The sequence below is a fragment of the Oryctolagus cuniculus genome, chromosome 1 (genome assembly GCF_964237555.1).
Source record: "Oryctolagus cuniculus chromosome 1, mOryCun1.1, whole genome shotgun sequence".
NCBI lineage: Eukaryota > Metazoa > Chordata > Mammalia > Lagomorpha > Leporidae > Oryctolagus > Oryctolagus cuniculus.
Window position 1 is genome coordinate 66,828,504 of NC_091432.1, and position 22,015 is coordinate 66,850,518.

The window sequence follows — 22,015 nt, forward strand, 5'->3', positions numbered from 1 at the left end:
CTGGATTGGAAGAGGAGCAGTCGGAACTAGAACCGGCGCCCATGTGGGATGTTGGCGCCTCAGGCCAGGGCTTAAACCCACTGCGCCACATTACTGGCCCCAACCTTATTGCTTTTAAATGTTCAATACAAAATACACTGGATTTCAAAGGAAGCCAAGGATATTGACATGTAAATGTCTACACATTGGAGAAAAGCCAATTACACATATAGTGACACACGCACTATCTTATTACTTCCAATAAAAAGACCTAGCAAGAGGTAGTAATTACTGTAATGGTCAAGTAGCGAGGAGAAGGAATGAGTTTTCAGGACATCTGCCGTTGCTGGGATGCGACATGGAAGTCCCTTTGTCAGCCTGGGATCATGTCACGAGGAGTGCTGATCCGTTGTGGTTTGTGACACATAAGTGAAAGAAATGCTGAATTTCCGTGAGAGGAAAGTGGGTGTTTGGATGTCCTTTCCTTCCAGTCCAGATCCACGGACACTCACTGAGGGCCAGGGTGTGTGTGAAGTCACCACCCGCTCCTTCCATCTCCACCACGCTATGGGGAATTGTGGCCAGGGAGCCTGTCGGGCACGTGGCGGGGGCCTCCGGCACCCGGGCTATTTAGTCTCAGAGTCTGCGCTCTTCATCAGCTCCCACCACTGGGCGTCTGATCGCTGCTTGCCTCCTGGGCTTGGGGCTGCAGAATTGTGTCTCGAGCTGCTGGGCCCCCATGCCACACAGGTGTCCTGAGCCTCCCCCTGGGGGAGCCAGCCTGTTCGCCACACCTCCCGGGCCCAGAGGGATCAGTGCCTGCCGCAGCCCCACCACCTAGGAGGGTGGGACTGGGAGCACAGGACTGGATTCTGAGAAAGCAGTGGGGGTGGGGTGGGGTTCCGTCCTCCCTCGCGCTCAGGAAGCCCTTCTGGTGTTGGCTGCTGGGGGAGAATGCATCTGCCTGGGTTTCAGTGCCTGAGGTGCTCAGGCCGAGGGCCTGCCTGCAGGAGGCAGTCCCCCGGCGAGGGAGGAGACGCCAGGGCCAGGGCTAGATCCAGGAACGCCGTGTCTCCCTGCTGGTTCTTCTTCCCCACGCAGCCACCTTAGCTACAGAGAGGCCAGCTGGGGCGGGACGCCCTCTGCTGAGAGTCAGCCACTAGGCAGTGGGGCCTGGGGCTGCAGACTGCTCAGAGCCTCCTGGCATCTGGGCCCACCCAGGCCCTCCCGGGAGTGCCCACCTGGCCTCTGCAAGAGCTCGGAGACCTGTGGCAGTGGGGGCCAGGATGGTCCCTTTCCTAGGCCTACAAAAGGAGACCTGGGGCAAACTGCTGGCCAGGGTGATCTGGGGCGCGGCCACACATGGCCCTGTGTTGTGGCCTTGGCCCCTGCCTTGCCTTCAGCAGGTACTGCGGGCACACGGCCTCCCGGGCCTGTACTTTCACCTCCTGAGCCGCTCCTGGGCACTGTGATCACACCTTCCAACGTACCTGTGCCCTGGGTCTAGCCCCCCCCCTCCCCCCAGGACAGGCCAGCTCAGGAGTCTGGGGCAGGATGCTTCCCTGCCCTCAGGTTACGGGGAGTGCGCCTCTGGGCCTGTCCTGTCCCATGGGAACCCAAAGGAGGCTGAGCGGGGGGGGGGCGGGGAACCCCGGAAGCAGGCCCTGGGGTGCCCATGGCTCGCTCAGTGTCCAGTGGCGGGTGGGCACACAGCAGGGCTCGGCCTCTCCGAGTCGGGTGTGTGTGTGGGGGGGTTGCTGGCAGGGGCCCACGCCTCTAGCAAGCAGGGGTCCCCGCTGCTGCTGGTCCTGTGCCATGTGCCAGGGTGCAAAAAAGCCGTGGCCTGCTTGTGTGGGGCCCTCGGAGGTGAGAGACCGAGGCGGGCAGTGGACGCTCGCTGAAGAGAGGAGATCTGAGCAAGGCCTTGAAGGCTGGCAAAGATCAGAGGGAGAGAAGTGCTGATGAGGGCCTGGAGGGTGAGCCGGGGGCCGGCCCAGCCCTGTCCAGTGCTTTGCTTCTGTTCTGTGCCAGGCAGGCCCGCCTCCGGGGGGCCTCCTAGAGGAGGAGTGGGCTGTGGGCTGTGCTCCCTCCCTATTGCCATGGTAGCCGTGCTGGGCCCTGGCACAGGTGGGACGTGCAGGGAGGAGACAGACCCAGGAGACGAACCCGGGCTGTGCTGTCTCTCAGCGGCTGCAGCTGGGGACCCCCAGGCCCACAGCTTCGGCTGCGCCTGGCTTGGTGCCCCTGTAGTGCACTCGCACTGCACAGAGGGGAGGCCGAGGCCCTGACCGCGGCCCCCACCTCCCCCAGGAGTGGCTTGCAGCGTCATCCTCATGTACACCTTCTGCACCGACTGCTGGCTCCTCGCCGTGCTCTACTTCACCTGGTTGGCCTTCGACTGGAACACGCCCAAGAAAGGTGAGAGCTGTGCCCCCCCCCAGCCCCGACCCCGCACCGCCCCGTTGCACCAGCCCAGGCACCTCATCATGGGCTCTGTGGGAGACGCCCTGGTCCAGTCCGGTGGGTGGTCTTGTGGGAGGGACCGGAGGGACCTCGTGGGAAGGGTCTCTAACCAAACGCCCCCACCCCTGCTTCTCCCCTGGAAGGTGGCAGGAGATCGCAGTGGGTGCGGAACTGGGCCGTGTGGCGCTACTTCCGAGACTACTTCCCCATCCAGGTAAAGGCTGTGCTCGTTAGCCTGGGTCTGTAGGAACGCAGGGCGGAGCTGCACTGCGGCCCAGCCCACCTGTCCACGGTGGCCGCAAGTGCTGAGCTGGGCAGTGTGGGATCCTGTACCGTGAGCATCTGCGGACTCTACCCTGCTTTATGCAGGATTTGAGGCAGCTTGGGACACACGGGATACCATAGCAGGTAAAGAGCAAAATCAACACGTAGGGGGAAAATACAAGTATTTCAGACATAATAAGCAACACACTTGTTGCAGGTGAACTTCATATTCACCTCAGAGCTTCCTGGCAGTCAAGGCAGAAAGGGAAACATGATAGTTCTTGATTTCTTGTCTTGGGCAAGGAGGAGGTGTATTGGTTCCTTGGCAGAAATAAGACTTATTACAACATTTGAATGTAAAAGATGAGAGCCATAGGATAGCATACATTATGACCAGTGCTGGCCTACCATAGAGCAGAATTTAGGCACAGGTGTTTACACAGTGCATAAGATGCATCTCCTCTCAGAGTGTCTGGGTTTAAGCCCTGGCTCTGCTTCCAATTGTAACTTCTTGCTACTGTGCACCCTGGGAGGCAGCAGTGGTGGCTCAAGAACTTGGCTCCCTGTCACTCACATGGGAGACCTACACTGAGTTCTGGGCTCCTCATTTCAGCCTGGCCCAACCCCGACTATTTCTGGCATTTGGGGAGTTAATTTTTTTTTAATTTTAAAGATTTTTATTTATTTATTTGAGAAGTAGAATTAAAGAGAGAGGAGAGACAGAGAGAAAGGTCTTCCATCTGCTGCAATGGCTGGAGCTGGGCCAATCCAAAGCCAGGAGCCAGTGGCTTTTTCCAGGTCTTCCACGCAGGTGCAGGGGCCCAAGCACTTGAGCCATCTTCTACAGCTTTCCCAGGCCACAGCAGAGAGCTGGATCTGAAGTGGAGCAACCGGCACATGAACCAGGGTCCATGTGGGATGCTGGTGCCACAGGCAGAGGCTTAGCTTACTGCACTACAGCGCTGGCCCCTAGGAAGTGAAATTTTTAAAAATTTAAAGAAAAGGCGTAATTCAAAACGCTGGGGGATTTCTCAAGAGCAGAACTAAGGCAGGTCAAGTGCATCTGCCTGGCCCCCGGCTGGAACTCACAGTGGCAGGTCCCAGGGGCCCGCGCTCCTCCCCGAGCTCCTCCTGTAGAAACACCCTTGTCACGGCCGGCTGGGGCTCGTGGTGGTGGGAGCAAGGGCCCCGGCAATCTGCGTGCAGTGAACGAAGCCTGTGAGCTGGCGGCCAGCATACTCGGCCAGCCCGCAAGGACGAGCAGCACCGAGGCGGGGGGGTGGGGATGGGAGGCGCAGCACGCAGAATCAGAAGGAGAGTCTCTTTTATTTGGAGCTTGCCTGCCCCTTTCCCTCAAGAGTCTTCCGTAGCCCGTGAGGCCAGCATTCACCAGATGCCCGGTCTACGGAAGCCGACCCGGAGGAGCTGGGAGCCGCCGAGCCGAGATTCCAGATTCCACTGCTGTCCTGGGCTTTGCCACAGCCCTGCCTTTGTGCGCAGCAGCCCCAGGGCACCCCACATGGCAGCCGCTCAGGCTTCTTCCCGTGGGCCCGCAGGACGGAGACGGGCAAAGCCCAGTGCCCAGGGCAGGGCATGGTCTCCACTGAGACATCACCCCCCCCCAACCCCCGCCGCGTGAAGTCAGGCCCAGGTGACCTCTGGGTTTCCTTCTTGCTTCTCCAGTGGCTGTCCTGGGCCCTGCACTGCTCTTCTGAGCACCTGTGTTCTCCGGGCCGCCCTGAGGCCGGACAGGATACATGGGGGCAGTCCGGCTTTCAGTCTCAGCGCCATGCCTCCGGCCCCTGCCCGGGTCTGCAGTGCAGGCTGACGCTGTGGGCCGTGCTGCTGCCTGGCACGCCAGCAGACTCCTAAAGCTTTTCCCCTGCCTGGCTGGCTCCCTGGGCCCCCAGCCCCAGCACAGCTGCGGCAGTGGCTAACGAGTGGAGGTGGCATGTGAGCACATGATGCCAGGTGGTGTACCCTGGCTGCTGTGAGTCGGTGACTAAGACATCCTGGCCTACTGCCTGGGGGAGGTGGCTGTGTAACTCTACATTCCTCCGCTGCCTGCAGTAGTGTGGGGGTGGCCCCGGGCCGGCTCCCTCTGTCCACCCCAGCCCTTCCCAGGACCTTGCTGCTCCTTGGGCTCCCGGCCCCTCTGCTGACCCCCATCTCAGGCTGTTGCTGCTGGGCGGGTGGGGAGCATGTTGCATCATGGGACCTGAACCTCTCGTTTTGGAGGTGAGGAAACCGAGTCCAAGGAGGGGCAGGGACTTGTCTGGGCTGCACAGCAGGTCCGGGGCAGCGTTGGAGCTGCAGCCCAGCCCTCCTGGATCTGGGCCCCAGGGCCTTTGCACTGAACTCCTGCTGCCTGTTCCTCTGGGACGATCAGCCCTCTGGTTTCCACACTAGGCTGATCCCCACTCCCGGGGTCCAGCTGACCCCCCCTTGCTGTTGGAGGTCTGGGTTCAAGTTCCAGCCTTGCCACCATTCGCTGACCCTATGCTGGGCAGGGGGACACAGAAGAGTCAGCCCCGGCTGCTGTACCACGGTGAGCACTGTCTGATGGCTCCTGCCAGCCTCTGTCCCTCTCTCAAGCTCACTGTGCTGCATTTGCAAACTGCGGCTGTGCACGTGAGAAAAAGCAGTGCATTGGAGTTGGAAGTGAGCAGTGGCCAGTGCTGGGACGTTGAACCATCCCTGCTGTCTCCTTGCTTCAGGGACCCGGCCTCAGTGTCCTCATAGGCCCCTGTGGCCTGGAGTCTGGTAGCATGCCCGCCCCACCCCACAGGATGACGTGAAAGATTGGCGGTCAGGCCTGGGGCAGGTCAGTGTCCCTCCCGCCTGATCGCCACTCTCCCAAAAGATCCGAACAAGCCCAGTGTCCTTATCACCTCTCTGTTCCAAGAAGTCAGCTGGGAATCAGAGCCACAGTGCTCGTGCGAGCTGGCCCTGCGAGGGCCCCTGGGTGCCAGGACTGAGGCCAGCTGGGCCCGAGACAGCCTGGGACGTTGAACCTCAACCTGAGGCCGAGGCTGGACTCTGCCCCTGCCCCTGGGGCCTCTGTGCTTTGGGGCTCTGACGTCAACTCTGAGGCTCTGTAGGGTTGGGTGTGACCCTCCTGTTCCCTGCCCTCTTTCCTGGCCTCTTGCCAAGGCTTATGTAACGTAACTTAACGTAACATGTGGAAGTTTCCCCACCCTCACATTGCATTCTCCGAAGGGCTCTTTGCCACCAGACCAGCCCAGTGGGCAGACAGTGCCTTCTCCTGGGTGTGTGTGGCAGCAGCCACCGCTGGGACCCCTGGCTGCTGGGAAGGGAGTGGGCAGTGCCAGGGTCACCGTGCCTGAGGTGCACGCAGGATCTCTGCAGAGGGGACTGGGGAGGACCGTCTGGGCTTAGACGGACAGTCGGAAGCGTAGAGAGGAGAGATGGTCCCCTCCTGTGCCCCTGCGTCCCTCTGCTGCCTGCCCTGCTGGGTAGGCTGAGGCACAGCTGCTGCTTCTCTGGGCCCACCGTGCCTTTCCTGTCTGGGAGGCAGGCTGGGAGTGACCTGCCAGGAATGTGTCCCAGCTCACATTAACCAGCAGGCCTGGCCTGGACACCCCGCCGGGCTGGGGCTTGGCCCTGGGAAGCAGTCAGGGGACACAGTGCTTCCACCAGCAGTGCCTGTTGAACAGACTCCCAGCGAACAGACTCCCAGCGCCCAGGGCCCTGGGCCTGCACTTAACCTTGGCAGGGGAGGGGAGGAGGAGATGGTGGACAGAGCCAGCTGGGTCTCAGAGGCCAGCGGAATGCTCTCCACCTTGTCATCCAGGCGGCGGCTTAGATCTGGGGACTCCGCCAGCTCGTTCTGTCCCTGGGGCTCTTGATGACATGACAGGCCTGGGCCTGGCCATCGCCATCAGCTTAGGAGCACGTTCCCAGCCCCCACCTCGGTAGAGGCTGGCATGTGTGCTCTCCAGCTGACCCGGTGGGGGCGGAGCTGTTGGTTAGGAGGCAAAAGCCCCGGTAACCTCAGCTCCTCTCGGGACCACTTCCGCCACCCCTGCCCCACAGGCCAGGGCTTAGGCTGCTGCTGTGCCCCACTTGGGGGTGGGCACCTGGGAGTCGGCTGGGCTTTTGAGCTGCTTTTATCTGCTTGCCAGAGGCCAAGTAGGGGAAAGGATCCGAGTGTCCCCCACACTGGGGCCATACAGGCAGGTGCAGCGCTGGGGATGGCGCCAGCCACCCTGTGCCTCCCCGCCAGGCATCCATCACCTACCGATTGGGACCTTTGTCTTCTGAGGTAGCGCCCCCTCCCCCCAATCTGTGCGCAAGGTCCTTTGGAAGCCTCAGCCAGGTTTCCAAATCTGGAGTCATGGAGAATGCAGGCATTTGGCACCATGCCTGTGGTCAGGACTCTGCTCGCTGCTCGGGAGTGTTAGGGGCGCCCTTCTCCTGAGAAGCGGAGGTCAAAGACTTGGATCCTTGTCCTTGGGAGCCATATCCCTAGCTGCGTAGTCCTGAGAGCAGGCAGAGGTGTGGACAGAGGTGCCCTTTGAAGTGTTGCGTTTGCGGAACTGCCCAGACGCCTGCCGGCCAGGGTGCAAGTCCGTCCCGAGGGAACTGGGTGCGTCGGTAGAAAATGGGGGTAACAGCCACATCAACCGCAGCACCTGAACGTGTAGTTTAAGCAGAAACTGTTGGCGTAGAAAAAGGTCTCGCTGTGCCAGAGCTGCCCGTGGGGAGGGTGGGAGCGGCGGCCCTTCCCAGTCTCCTGTTACGTCACTGAGCTCTGAAAGCTCTCCATGGGGATTTGTTATGCTTGTCATCGGGGGCAAAAAGTGATAGTTCCCCAACAGAAGGCTGTCACCTTCCCTTCCCTCCACCCCGTCCCAGGCTGGGGGCCTCTCACTGCACCACCCCAGCCCTCCAAGCCAGCAGCCTTGGGGCAGGGGCCTGCCTGGAGGGAGCCCAGGACGACTTTGTTGGTAGAGCCGCACCCCGCCCAGGCCGGCTGCAGCACGGCACTGGGCAGCCGATTGCCCTGTCCTGTCCTGCCTCAGGACGTGAGCTGCGCGTCGGTGCCTGGCAGGAAGTTTCCATTCAGGCCAGCAGCACGCCCTGTTCTCTGGGCCCGGGAGATGGAGCTGGGCAGCTCAGTTCCTTCTGTGAGCTGTTAAGAGCCCTCCAAGAGGCTCAGTGTCGGGGGAGACTGTCAGCGGGGGTGGAGCTTGCAGCCGAGGTCCCAGTCGCCTTGGACTTGGACTTTACCCTGATGGACGTTGGGTGCCTCTCCTTAGTCTGAGACTGGCAGGGGTTGCATTTAGGCTTTAGAACAATTCAGATGCCTCTGAGGAGGAGGATGGGCCCAGAGGAGGAAGGCAGCAGGGGCAGAGTGCAAGAGAGAGGAGCTGGCATGTGATTGGCTGAGGCATAAGGGAATGAGGGAGAAAAGTCCCCACACCCAGGGGCCAGGTGTTGAGAGATAGGGATCAAGTGTGGGGTCACCGCAGCTCCAGAGGCCTGGCACGGGTCCTTCCCCACCCTCTAAGTGTGCCTGGGTGCCCCCTCCCTGCCAGTTCCCACTGACCTTGGCTTTCCCCACAGCTGGTAAAGACGCACAACCTGCTGACCACCAGGAACTACATCTTTGGATACCACCCGCACGGCATCATGGGCCTGGGTGCCTTCTGTAACTTCAGCACGGAGGCCACTGAAGTGAGCAAGAAGTTCCCTGGCATCAGGCCCTACCTGGCCACGCTGGCTGGCAACTTCCGGATGCCCGTGCTGAGGGAGTACCTGATGTCTGGAGGTGAGCGTTGCCTCCATCCGCTGGCTTCCCGGGTTTGGGCCGGCGCTGCTCTGTGGAGGAGGGTGATGTGGGCACCCAGCTCGCCGGGCCCTGCTGTGAAGTATCTGCCCCAGACCTAGCAGGAGCACTGGCATGCTGGAGTCCCATCCGCCCCAGGGACCCCTTTTCTGGGCACCCCAGCCCTTGTGTTGCCCTCTCTACAACTTGACCATTGTCTGTGGCGCTGCCCTCTGACCTCTATCAGCCCAGTTCACTGGGATCCCCAGCAGCAAGCACAAGCCCAACAGAGTCAGAGCCTCAGGGAATGTTCGCAAAGCAAACAAGTTCCTAGAACAACCTTCTATCGTTATGCCCATCTTACAGATAAGTAAACCGAGGCTCAGCAAAACGATTTGTTAAAGCAGCTTGCACGTGGCTGGGTTAGGTGCCGGGCCCAGTCCCGGGCTTTGTGTCATGTTCGACAGTGTCCTTCCTTGAGCAGTCCTGACCGTGTGTCCCTCCCTGCCCCGCAGGCATCTGCCCCGTCAACCGGGACACCATCGACTACCTCCTGTCCAAGAATGGGAGCGGCAACGCCATCATCATCGTCGTGGGGGGCGCAGCTGAGTCCCTGAGCTCCATGCCCGGCAAGAACGCCGTCACGCTGCGCAACCGCAAAGGCTTCGTGAAGCTGGCTCTGCGCCACGGGTCAGTGCCTCCCGCACACATGCACACACGTGCACATGCATGCACACACCCGTGCACACCCCACGGCAATAGGCACCTTGCCTCTGGGGATGGGGCCCAGCCCCCCAAGGAAGGCCTAGGAGGGAGGGCAGGTGGAGCTCACACCACGTGGTTTGGGCCAGGCTTGCCCAAGTGCAGGCTGAGTACCTGGGTGTGGCAAGGGTGGGGCCTACTGGTGGGCTGAGAAGTGGGCTCTTCTGTAGCAGGGGCCAAGACGTGCATGCGGCCAGGAAAACCAGAGGCCAGGCAGGGAGGCGAGGCTGGAGGCTGCGGGAGGCCGGCGGAGGTGACTGAGGATGAGCAGGAAGGAGCCGGCAGCTTTCCAGAGAGCCAGGGCCGCATTCCTTGTTGCCCACCTGCTCATCACCTCCCGTTGACAAAGCACATCCCACCCTATGTGCGCCTGCTTCTGCTCCCCAGCAACCCAGCAGGTGGTCACAGCCCCAGCTCCCTCTGGGGAACACCCAGTGAGGCTAAGGGACCCAGCCAAGGGCTAAAGCGTGCAGACTGCAGCTGCACTGCTCTCCTGCCACATCTGGCGCCAGGGTGATGGACCCCGGCAACGGCCAGGCCTGGACGGGAGCCCGGGCTGCACACACCATGTGGAGAAGGCCCGGGCGTCCCAGAGTGTGGCCACAGGACCTTGCCTCAGGCTTCAGAAGAGGCTGCTCGGCAGGACCCTGGCCTGGCCAGCCCCTGGGGGCACCGTCACGTCACGTGGGTCCTTGCCTGCAGGGGAGGGAGGATGGACAGTTAGTGACAACACAGTGTGAGTCCACAGCTGGCAGAGGCTGGGGGATGGGATAGGGAGGCAAGCACGGAGGATGCGGGCACAGAGTGGAGAGTGGTGTGTGGGCAGAGGGCCCTTCACAGCCTGGTGCGGGGGGCACAGGAGCTCAGACTGCCCTCCCAGAAGATTCCAGGGCACCCCGGGGGCAACGGGGCAGCCGGGCCGGCGTCTGGGCTGCCAGCAGGCACCGAAGCCAATGATGGGGCCATGGCAGAACCGGGCCTTTTCCCTTCCAGAGCCGACCTGGTTCCCACCTACTCCTTCGGGGAGAACGAGGTATACAAGCAGGTGATCTTCGAGGAGGGCTCCTGGGGCCGATGGGTCCAGAAGAAGTTCCAGAAATACATCGGCTTCGCTCCCTGCATCTTCCACGGCCGAGGCCTCTTCTCCCCGGACACCTGGGGGCTGGTGCCCTACTCCAAGCCCATCACTACCGTCGGTGAGCCCTGTGGCTGCACTGTTAGCCCGGAGGGCTTCGTGTGCCGGCTGTGGGTGGTGGGGTGGGGCAGGGCAGGGCAGAGGCCCATTGCTGGTTGGAAAGGTGCACTGTGCCCGCTGGTCTACCAGGAAGACACACTGCCACGGAGACCCTGACGGCAGGGAGAGGGGGTGCCTCACGGGTGCCATCGAAGGCATGGCACACCCCACAGAGCAGGCGACTCTTATGCAAGCTGGCTGGAATTCTGCAGCCGGACAGGGGAGGAAGAGAGTGTTTGGGAGGCAGCATCCTAAGTGAGGGTGCAGTACACCTGGAAAATAGAGCAGTGGGAGGGGCAGCCCAAACAGCCGTGCTTGGCTCCCAGCTATGTGCTCGTGCGTGTCTTTGGGGCAACTTAGAGGATTCCAGAGAGCGACCTGTTGAGAAGAGTGTGTGCACAAATGTGTGTACATGTGTGCATGTGTTTGGACACAGGTTTGCACACTTGTATGTGCACACAGGTGGGTGTGTGCATGTTGGTATGTATGCATGTATACTTGTGTGTGCACATGGGTGTGCATGTGTATGTTGACATGTATGCATGTACACTTGTGCATACACAGGGTAGGTGTATACATGTCTTTGTGTGTACACGTGTGTGTATGAGTGGGTGTGTGCATGTTGGTATGTATGCATATATACTTGCACATGGGTAGGTGTGTACTTGTTGGCATGTATGTGTATACACGTGTGTACATGTACACATGGATGAGTGTGTGTTGGTATGTGTGTATGCACACAGGTGTTTACATGTTAGTATGTGTATATGTGTGTGTACACATGAGTGAGTGCATGTTTGTATGCATGCATGTACACTTGTGTGTGCACACGGGTGGGTGTGTGCATGTTGGTATGAATGTGTGTACAATTGTGTGTGCTCGCAGGTGGGTGGTATATGTGCATGTACACTGTGTGCACATGGGTGGGTGTGTGCATGTTGGTGTGTGTGTACACGTGTGTACATGTACACATGGGTGAGCGTGCACTCCCCTGCACAGTGTGGCTGGCAAGGGCAGTGGTCCCTGGGTCATGACAAGGACCGTGCTCAACACCTCGAGAATGGAAACCTGCCCTTGCCTTTGGGAAGGGAGGGTGGAGACTGACACTTTAACGTGCCCCTTGGGGCTACTAGATAGAAAACGGGTTAACAAATGGAAGCTAGAGAGCATTCCAGAAGCGGCTGTGGTCCTTGGTGGCTGGGCCTGAGGGAGCGGCCATGGAGAGGGAAGAGAAGTGCAGGAGTGTGGCAGAGACTTGGGAGCTGGCCTTCAGGGCCGGGCTGGCCGTGGAGAGGAAAGCAGGGTAGATCATAAGGCCACATGGCGTGGGGATGCTGGTCGCCTCCTCACTCTCCCTCCCACCCCGCATTTCAGCGCACAGCACAGCACTCACAGAACCCCCAGCAGAGCCGAGGCTGTGTGACAGCCGTGGAAACTGGGGCTGAGAGGCCTGCCGGGAGCGGATTGCCCAGCAGCTGCATAGCAGCTGTGTAGCCCTGTGCGCGTCTCTTCCCAGGCCCTGTGCTTCAGTCTTCTCGTCTGTGAAAGGGGGCACACTGAGAGGGAGCGCATGGAGCAGTCGGCTCGCACTGACTAACCAGAGGCCTCTACCCCTCCGTCCCTGCAGTGGGGGAGCCCATCACCATCCCCAAGCTGGAGCACCCGACCCAGCAGGACATCGACCTGTACCACGCCATGTACATGGAGGCCCTGGTGAAGCTGTTCGACAAGCACAAGACCAAGTTTGGCCTCCCGGAGAGCGAGGTCCTCGAGGTGAACTGAGCCCGCCCCTGGAGGCCAGCTCCCAGAAGGAAGCAGCTGCAAATCATTTTCTACCGAGTTCTCAAGTGCTTTTTGTTCTGTAAATTTAGAAGCGTCATGGGTGTCTGTGGGTTATTTAAAAGAAATTATACTTTGTTAAACCATGGCAATGTTAGGTCTTTTTTGAGGAAAATGTCACTGCCTACAGCTCTACCCTTTCTGTCCTGTGCTGTCCCGGGTGGCGGCTGACACGGCTGGGCCTCCACGTCCACCTCTTGCCCTCCCAAAGTGAGGGTGCACACTTGGCCCTGGTCAGCTGGGAAGGAGGGAAGGCTGGCCCCCAGGGACTCTGGCCAGGCGGCGCACTGGCTGGCTGCGGCCAGCAGGGAGACGGGCAGCAGGTGCATGTGCGGGGCTTGACAGGGCAGCACGTGGAGGGCACCGCGGTTGTCCCCGTTTGGGGAAGGCCTGGGTGGGCGACTGGAATGCTCCGCCTTGACTCTCCTTTCAGCCCCTCACCCACCCCCAGTCTCAGATCTGCCTCCTGGGGGAGGTGAGGGTGCCAGCAACTGTGCTGGGGACCAGGGTGGGCCCAGACCCACCAGCCTCCACGTTCTGGAGTGGGGGTGGCCTCAGCACAGGCTCAGTGCCAGCCCAACCCACCACCCCCAAGTGTGAGGGTGAGGAAGGGCCCGTCTTCTAGTCACAGAGGGGCCTGGCCTACTGCACAGCACATTGGTCCCAAGACAAGAGGTGCGGGCCCCCGGCCTCGCCCTTCTGTGGCTTTGTGTGGGTGCTGACCCGGGGAAGAGCCCCAGCCCCTACTCCGTGGCTTCTGTTTGTATCCTGTCGGACTTTTGTATATTCCCGACGAATAAACGAAAACGAGAAGCCTCTGTGAGTGATGGCCGTGTGTGACACACCTTTGGCCCCCAGGGAACTGCTGTGTGTGGCATAGCCTCTGCTGAGAACCGGTCACCTCAGCATTGAGCAGCTGCAGGCACTGGCTGGGGGTCTCAGGGCCGCTGTCCCCCAGGGCCACATCGGCTGGGGAGGGGGCCAACTCTGCAGGTGTCACCAGGCTTGGCGGAGGAGGCAAACATTCACTTCCTGGCCAGCTATTGACCTGAGGCCACTCTCAGATCCTTGCCTCCTGGGCCTTTCCAAGGGGCAGCTCCCAACACAGCAGAGAAAGTGAGCAGGAGGAACCAGGGTGCCAAGAGCAAAGTGGCCCCGCCCCTTACGATTGCACCTTCACTGACGTCCTGAGCCCTCCTGCTGTGTTCTGGTCATTAGAGGCCAGCACACACTTCAGTGGAGGGGATTGTACAAGGGGCACAAAGCAGGCAACATGAAGCACAAGACTCGTGCCCAGCTGGAAGCTTCTAGAATGGCTGAACTGGATCACTCAGACTGTGGTCCCTGCCCTGGCTTCAGCCATAGCACAAAGGGAGAGACCTGGGCTGCCGTCACGCTAATGATTACGAGATCTCACAGGATGGCACACCATGACTCCAATTTGTTTTTTTTTTTTTTTACATTATTTTCATTTTATTTGAAAGGTAGAGAGATCTTCTAGCTGCTGTTTCTCTCCTCAAATGCCTGTAACACCCAGGACTGACCAGGTCAGGCCAGAGCCAGGAGCCTGGAACAGGGATGGCACAGACCCCAGTACTGGAGCCATCACCTGCCTCCCAGGATGCATGTTAGCAGGACGCTGGATCATAAGCGGAGGAGCTGGGATTTGAACCAGGCTCCCCGATGTGGGGTGTGGGCATTCCTGAACGCCCACCCCCTCAATTCTGTTCTGTTCAGTGAATTCTGGGAACGCATCCAGCACAGGGGGCTCAGGTCAGAGGTCAGGCATTTCCTTCAGGACACGGCAGGGCGGGGAGCCTGTTTCCTGCTGAGAGTCTAAGCCCCAGCCTGGGGCTGACTCAGGGCTGATGGTAACCCCCAGCTTCTGGTTCAGGCCAACCCCTGGCCCTAGTGCAGCCTCCCGTTACTCTCAAGCATTACTCTTGTGAGTAGTGGACATCTGTCGCGCACTAGGAAACTCAGCCATCCCTGCCTCGGGACAGCAGGGCTAATGCCCAGGTCCCAGACGCCCGAGGGATCTCCTAGTAGTGGAGCCCAGCCCTACTCTTAAGCTGAGCAGGAGGGACCCAGGTAGGTGCTGTGAGCATTGTCTTGGGACAGGGAACTGGAACCTCCTGTACCCAGAAGCCACTCTACCCTTTTTGGGGTGCTACTGCAGCCTCCTCCTGGCTTCTGCCTGTGGTTCCCAGAAATGGCCACAAGGGGGCACTGAGGATGGCTCTGAGGCCAAGGCCACAGCTGCTCAAACCGTTTATCCACCTTCTACTCTGGGCTTAGTGAAAGTAAAATCTTGGACTCACAGATGCTCAGAACTAGACAGAAACCTAGAAATTATCCAGAGCCACTCCTCCTACCTGGGGAAATTGGCCACGGGGTGTGCCTTTCATCTGGGCGGATCCGGGAACATTACCACGAGCCGCCTCTGGGTGGCCCCAAGGGCTTCTCAATCCTGGGGTGTTCGTAATGTAATCAGGCAGCAGAAATGAAAAACACTCATCTTTCAGATTTTTTAGAAGTTCATTTATTCGAAAGAGAAACAGATCTTCCATCTGCTGGTTTACTTCCCAAATGCCTCCAACAGCCAAGTCTGGGCCAAGCCAAAGCCAGGAGCCTGGCACTCCATCCTGGTCTCCCACGAGGGTGGTAGGGGCACCAGGACCTGTGCCTGCAGCAGCTGGATCAGAAGCAGAGGCTGGAATCAAACCCTGCACTCCTGATATGGGATGCGGGAGTCCTGAGTAGAGGCTCCCACCTGCTGCACCACTGTGCCCACCCCGTCTTTAAAACTAACCCTCGCCTCCTATTATGTGTCCTGTCCGGTCCCAGACGTCACCACTGTGCACCATCAGCAGAACATGGTGGACTCTGCTCTCCCCAACTCCAGTGCCTGCACGCTGATGCTACTGTTGGAACGTCTCTCAAATCCCTCCCTCCTTCCTTGTCCTTGAGAGCATGCCCTAATGAGTGTGGGATCCAGCTGGAGACACTGCCAAGACACCATGCCAATTTACGTCTCTGAGCCTCAGCTGCTGCTTCTGTAAAATGGGCAGAATCCCTACACCTGAATAAATGAGATAATGGGTAGCACGATACAGGCTAGGTGAATGAAGTGTTCATCTCGGGCCTTGGCCCACAGCTGCGAGTGTGATCATCACCACGGAACTGAGCGCCCCGTGTCCTGGCTTCTTTGCACCTCATGGTTCCTGCTGCCGTCGAAGTGGCCTGCTGCTTGCCCTTCTGCTTTGCTTTGCTTTCTGTTTCTCTTCTTTCCAATAGAAGTTGTATGGAGATGCAATCTGCATGCCGTAAATTGCACCGTTTTTAATTGCACAGGACAGTCGCTTTCCTACATTCACCAAGTGCACATCAGTCAGCACTCTCCCAATTCCACGGTATTTCCATCGCCCTCATTTAATGAGTTACAATGGGGTCTCTAGGAGAGAGAGAGAAACAAGGACTTCCCCAACCCCTGGCTTCAGCCACTTTAAAAAAAATGTATTTATTCGAGGAGGAGGAGAGAACTCGTAAGATAGCCGTTCCCCCAAATGCCCTCAGTAACCCTGGCTGGGGAACCCAGGAGCCAGGAATCACCCAGGTCTCCCATGTAGGTGGCAGGAGCCTAGTAACTTGAGCCAACACCGCTGCCTCCCAGGGCCTGCATTAGTGCTGGAGTTAGGTATCACAGCTGACAGTCAGAGCCAGGCACATGGGTGGGACTTGGGTGTCCTAACCAGAGTTAACCTACAGGCCAGATGTCCTCCCGGAACTGTGGTGGATTGAGAAGGCTGTGCCAAGATGGTGCTGGCAAGCAAGCATCAGTTATTCAGGAAATGGCTTCAGAACCCACCTGGAGCCTGCCTGGCAACAGGCAGTGATTGGTTACAGCATACACCGCCCCTTGACTGGATTGGATGCCTTGGCTATATAAGCTGCTGCACCAACTGAACTAAAACGAGTCTGTGAGCTGCTCGCCTCTGGCCCTCTTTCACCCAGCTCCCTTTGTCTGTGTTGTGACTCTGCACCTCTTGCCCCCACCACGCTTCTCCTTTCAGAACGAATCCACAGCAACACCAAACCACAATTTCTGTAACAAAATCACGCACCATATGTATTTCTTTTTCACTCCCCAAATGGCAACAGCTGGGGCTGGTCTGGGCCAAAGCCAGGATCCCACATGCGTCACAGGGTTTGGGCCATTGCCTACTGCCTTCCCAAGTGCATTGGCAGAGAACTGGATCGGAAGCGGAGCAGCGGGAATGCGAAGCTGCACTCCAGTGTGGGACGCTGGCCCTGCAGGTGCAGCATAGCTGCCTGGGCCACAACACCAGCCCCTCTTTCTGTCTGTCTTCCTTTATTTATTTATTTATTTGTTAATTGTTGTGTTTGTTTCTGAGAGGCAGAGACATGGAGAGAGCTTCCATCCACATTCACTCCCCACATGCCCGCATGGCTGGAGCCAGGAACTTAATACAAGCCTCTTACGTGGGCAGCGGGGACCTGACCAATTGACCCATCACTTGCTGCCTCCCAGGGTCTGCATTAGTAGGAAGTTGCAAGCAGATGCTGGGTGCAGCAGAATAAGACGTGGATGTCTCAAGCGGCGTCTTAACCGCCAGGCCGAACATCTGCCCCCGCCCCATCTATGTTTCAAACTTCTTTTCCGTATTCCTGTTTTCTTTCCTTGTGAACTCTTTTTCAAAAATATTTTTTCATCACTTTCTGTTTAGGATCTTTTACTTCATGTATTTTCATCTAATTTTTTGTCACGCATACATACAATCTTCCATTTTTTTTCATACAAATCACAATAGCACACATTTAAAAACATTCCTTTTCTCACTTCTTTTGTTTTTAAAGATTAGTTATTTAAAAGTCAGAGTTAGAGAGAGAGAGAGAGAGATCTTCCATCCACTAGTTTGCTCCTCGAGTGGCTGCAACAGCTAGGGCTGAGCCAGGACAAAGCCAGGAACCAGGAGCTCCTTCCAGGTCTCCCACATGGGTGCAGCAGCCCAAGCACTTGGACCTTCCTCTACTGCTTTCCAGACACATTAGCAGGGAGCTGACTCAGAAGTGGCGCAGCCAGGATTTAAACTGGTGCCCAGATGGGATGCCAGGGTGACAGGCAGCAGCTTTTACCCGCTACCCCCTGGCACTGGCCCCTCCTTCTCTCAGTTCTAAAATATCAAGTGATTTTTAACATTTCTGAAAACTGGATCAGGTTGAGTGTCCCTTATCTGAAATGCTGGGGATGATGAATCTCAGACTCTTCACATGTAGATGATGAGGTAGCTTGGAGATGAGACCCAAGTCTAAACATACTTGTTATGCATGTATCACATATACACCATTTGCATAGCATGAGACAATTTTATACGATATTTTTGCTGCAGCCCCTCACATAAAGTCAGGTATGGAATTTTTCACTTGTGGCATCCTGTTAGCACCCACATTTTGGATTTTGGAGTATTGCAAATTTTAGATTTTCACATTAGGGATGTTCAACCTTTATATCAAAGTATTTTTTTGTAATTAAACACAAATTATATTTTTTGCATTCAATGTATCTAGTATAAAATTGTGTTCTGAAAACAAACATGACTTCATTGTATAATTTAACATATATGCAGAAACGCTCTTCCATTAGAGACAATTAAAAATATTGGAGTGAGACGGCATTTGAATCCCAGCTCAACTCTCAAAACATGTGACTTGGGGCGAGTGACCTGGCGGCCTTGGCTTTCTGATCTCATGGCTCTGTTGCTGGCGACACAAAAGCCGCGGCAACAATGCCTGGCAAGGGATTCTGTGCTCAGTAAGTTGGTAGCCTTTTTTAAGCTCTGAGCTTCAGGGAGCATTACCTGACCTCTCCCCGCTTCTACAAAACCCCATTGTTGTAGCCCCAAGTAAGCTAATTAAAATCTAAGCTTTAATAAGAAAAATGTAATGAAAAAGGCCAAACATAAATACGTCTTCATTTTGGTTGTGGGTAATAGATGACTGTGTAATGAACATTACAAGATTTTATTATTATTATTACACTTAGGAAACGATCTTTGCCTACAAAAATGTGCCAACTACAAGACAAAAAATGTCTCCTCTTGTTTGAGAATAAATAAGAGACCTAATGCCCTATTGTGGCCCAACAAGCAGGAGTGTTTGCCAACATAACCACAAGAAAGCCAATTAACACAGAAAAATGATTACAGTCTGATTCCCAGGGCCGTTTGTCTTGGTAATGCCCATTTTGATGAAAGGATCCAGTTCAGAGTCAGTGCTGTTACTTCAGCCTCTTCTTATGGGAACCAGTTCCTCGATCTTTCCTTGCCTGCTGTGACCTTGACCTTGGCAGAATGCCAGCCCACAGATGAGGGTTGGGGGTCTCCCAGGGAACAGCTCGGCCTTGCTTTGTCTGTGGCTCCCTCGTGGTTGAGTTAGCTATCCAGCATTAGCAGGGGAGCTGTGGATGCTGGGCTGGCCCACGCCCTATTGGGCAGCACGTGATGTTGGTGTGTGCCACTGCCCATCATGGCCACCGCGATCTCTGTAGCATTACTCAAGTCCACACTTTCACACTGTGCTGGTGCCTCCCTCCTTATGCCACAGCTATTGTGTCTTTCCATCAACAAAGACTCATGGATGCCTAGGTTATTCAATGGGTTGAAAGCCATTCTGTCATTCTCTTTTGATCCCCAGTGTACCCCAGATTTGGGCAGCAGGAGCCCCTCTAAGTTGGTTTCTGTGGCCTTTGGACAGGCTTTGTCCCCACCATTCTTGAGAGCCACGTGGGTGCAGCGGCCCAAGCACTTCCTCCACGGGCTCCTGCTTCTCTCCTTATATTCGGAACTCCTTTTTCTTTATTTATTTGAAAGTCACAGTTACACAGAGAGAGGAGAGGCAGAGAGAGAGAGGTCCCCCATCCGATGGTTCACTCCCCAATTGGCCAAGCTGCGCTGATCCGAAGCCAGGAACCAGGAGCCCCCTCAGGGTCTCCCATGTGGGTGCAGGGGCTCAAGGACTTGGGCCACAGCAGAGAGCTGGATTGGAAGAGGAGCAGCCGGGACTAGAACTAGCGCCCATATGGGATGCTGGTGCTCCAGGCCAGGGCTTTAACCTGCTGTGCCACAGTGCCAGCCCCAGAACTCCTTTTTCTGATGGAGGACTGCCACCCATCACCCTTTGTGGAGTTATGTCTTTGCTCCATGCCCCTCTGAGTAAACCAGTCTCCTGTCCCTGCTGTTGGCCTCATCTTCAGTCCGGGTACTGATGCCCTGCCCTCCTCCTCAGGGCCAGCTGCATGGTCAGGCCACCCGCGCATTCACCCTGGGCCCTGTGCTTGTTTTAATGCTGTCATCTTCCTGGAATTTTTAATCTTTGCAAAGGGGGCTGTGCATTTGCACTGAGCCCCACAGTGAAGTAGCCTGTCCTGCACTGACCCCTTGCTCGGGGTGGCTCTCCCACCTGGTCTTCCTCACCAGCCACCCTGGCTGGAAACCTTGTGCCAGGGTCCTCCCCTCCAGCTTCTCCTGGGCAGTGTGTGCAGACTCTCCTCATCTTGCCCTGGGCCCCCACCCTGCCCCCAGCCACCTTGTCCTTGGGCCCCACCCTAGGAGCTTGGGGACTAAGTTACTTAGGCATTTCATCCTTTGGATATTTTGCAGCTAGCCTTTGCTATTGACAGGTGTGGGGTTCTCTTCCTCTTGGGAACGTTCAGAGTCCTAAACAGCAGGCAGGGTCGTCACTGACACAGCAAGCATAGGAATGGCCCAAGTATGTGGGCCCCTGCCACCCATGTGAAAGACCCGGATGGAGTTCCTGGATCCTGGCTTTGGCCAAGCCCAACTCTGAGGGCTGCAGCCATTTGGGATGGATGGGTGATCTCCCCAACCCTCCTGCTATTGCTCTGCCTTTCAGAGAAATTAATAAACATTAAAAAAATCCTTCTAGTCATCTTTAAGACTTGATGACGTTTTCTATAACATTGCCTACCTGCCCCTGAAAAGCTGGTCACTCTGTCACCACTTGACTTTATATCATTTCATGAATATAATTTTTGGCCAGCTTACAATCCATGTTCTCTAAACTTGGATACATTCGGGGGATATACAGCACTGTATAAGTATTACAATAATTTAATTCTAAGTGATTTTGAATATTTTATGTTGAAGCAAATGGACATTTTATGAAATAGGACCCAAATAATATAAAAGTTTTTATAATAAAATAGGACATATGAAAATGGTGGTAGAATTTATTGTACACTTACTATAGCCTATAGACTTTTTATTCCCAAAAATTCATTTATTTATTTAAAAGGCAGAATTACTGAGAGGCGGGGGCAGAGAGACAGTGAGAGAGGTCTTCCGTCTGTGGATTCATTCCCCAGATGGCTGAAATGGCTGGAGTTGCACCAATCTGAAGCCAGGAGCCAGGAGCTTCTTCCGGGTCTCCCAGGCAGGTGCAGGGACCCAGGGACTTGGGCCATGTTCTACTGCTTTCCTAGGCCATAGCAGAGAGCTGGATAGGAAGTGGAGCAGCCAGGGCTCGAACTGGCACCCATATGGGATGCCGGCACTGCAGGTGGCGGCTTTACTCACTATGCCACGGCACCGGCCCCTATATCCTAGACACTTCACCTAATTTTATTGAACATGCTACAAGCAGCAGGCTATCCGAGTTCTAGGAAGGTCTTGGGGGTGGGAGCTGTAGTTCTGGCGTTTGTGCTAAGGGGGTGGGGAAGTCTGTGATGGGTTGTTTTTCTAGGTCTGCATTTCCAGCATGCAGTAGTTAGCTGGCACTGAGCTGCTGAACCTCAGTAAAAACTTGAGGAAAGAACGGAGCCTGCTCTGTCTGCTGGAATACCCTCTCCATCTTTCCTCCCTGCATGGTAAACTCTTATTGGTCCCTCAATACCCTGTTACATGTCATCTCCACTGTGAAATCTGACTCTCAACTCTTTTTTAGCCATTGGAACACCTGGGCTCTCCTCAGACCCAGCACTAAGCTGGTCATACTTCTGTTCATTTACTGGACTCCCACGGAAGGAGTAGCACTCCTCCAGAGACAGATCTGGGGTTCATTCCCAGCACCGCGCGAAGGGCCTGACACACAGTGAATATTTGTTGAACAAATGAGCAACCAAGATAGCTAAAACTCAGAACGGACCCCAAAAGGAGGAGGAAGTGACTCTGCTCTGTCCCTGAGCCCTTTTTCTTAGCTTGTGTAGTGGGCTGACTGACAGTCTCTGTGCTCTAACTTCTGGATTCTGGGACCATGATCTTAGTTGGGGGAGGGAGGGAACGTATTTGCAGACGCAATCAAAGTTTTCAAGAAGAGAGCTAAATTATCTAGGTGGGCTCTAAATCCAGTTACAAGTGTCTTCTTCACAAAAGAAAGGAAACTCAGGAAGGAGAGAAGCCATATGGAGACAGGCAGGGGTTGGCGCTCTGCCACCACAAGCCAAGGAACCCTTGGAGCCCCCAGCAGCTGGGAGAAGCAAGGCGGAGGCTTCCAAGGAAACAGAGCCCCCTGTCACCTTGCCACTGGACTGCCTGCCTCCAGAACCATGAGGAAATAAAGTTCTGCTGCTTTAAACGACCCAGATCCTGGCCTTTTGCTATGGCAGCCCCAGGAAATAAACACAGCCTAGAAACAGAGTATGTCTT

The 22,015-nt window shown here is 56.5% G+C and overlaps 1 protein-coding gene across 2 annotated transcripts in view; it reads left to right on the plus strand.

The window, feature by feature from the left end:
• Window positions 1–17,946, plus strand: part of DGAT2 (diacylglycerol O-acyltransferase 2) — a 33,123-nt gene extending 15,177 nt beyond the window's left edge. For both annotated transcript variants that reach the window (XM_008263828.4, XM_051822288.2), the window contains exons 3-8: window positions 2,290–2,397; window positions 2,586–2,656; window positions 8,296–8,500; window positions 9,013–9,187; window positions 10,253–10,455; window positions 12,121–17,946. In XM_008263828.4, coding sequence (XP_008262050.1) covers window positions 2,290–2,397; window positions 2,586–2,656; window positions 8,296–8,500; window positions 9,013–9,187; window positions 10,253–10,455; window positions 12,121–12,275 — 917 coding nt within the window. In that variant the 3' untranslated portion in view covers window positions 12,276–17,946. The remainder of the gene's footprint in view (window positions 1–2,289; window positions 2,398–2,585; window positions 2,657–8,295; window positions 8,501–9,012; window positions 9,188–10,252; window positions 10,456–12,120) is intronic.
• Window positions 17,947–22,015: the final 4,069 nt, after the last annotated feature.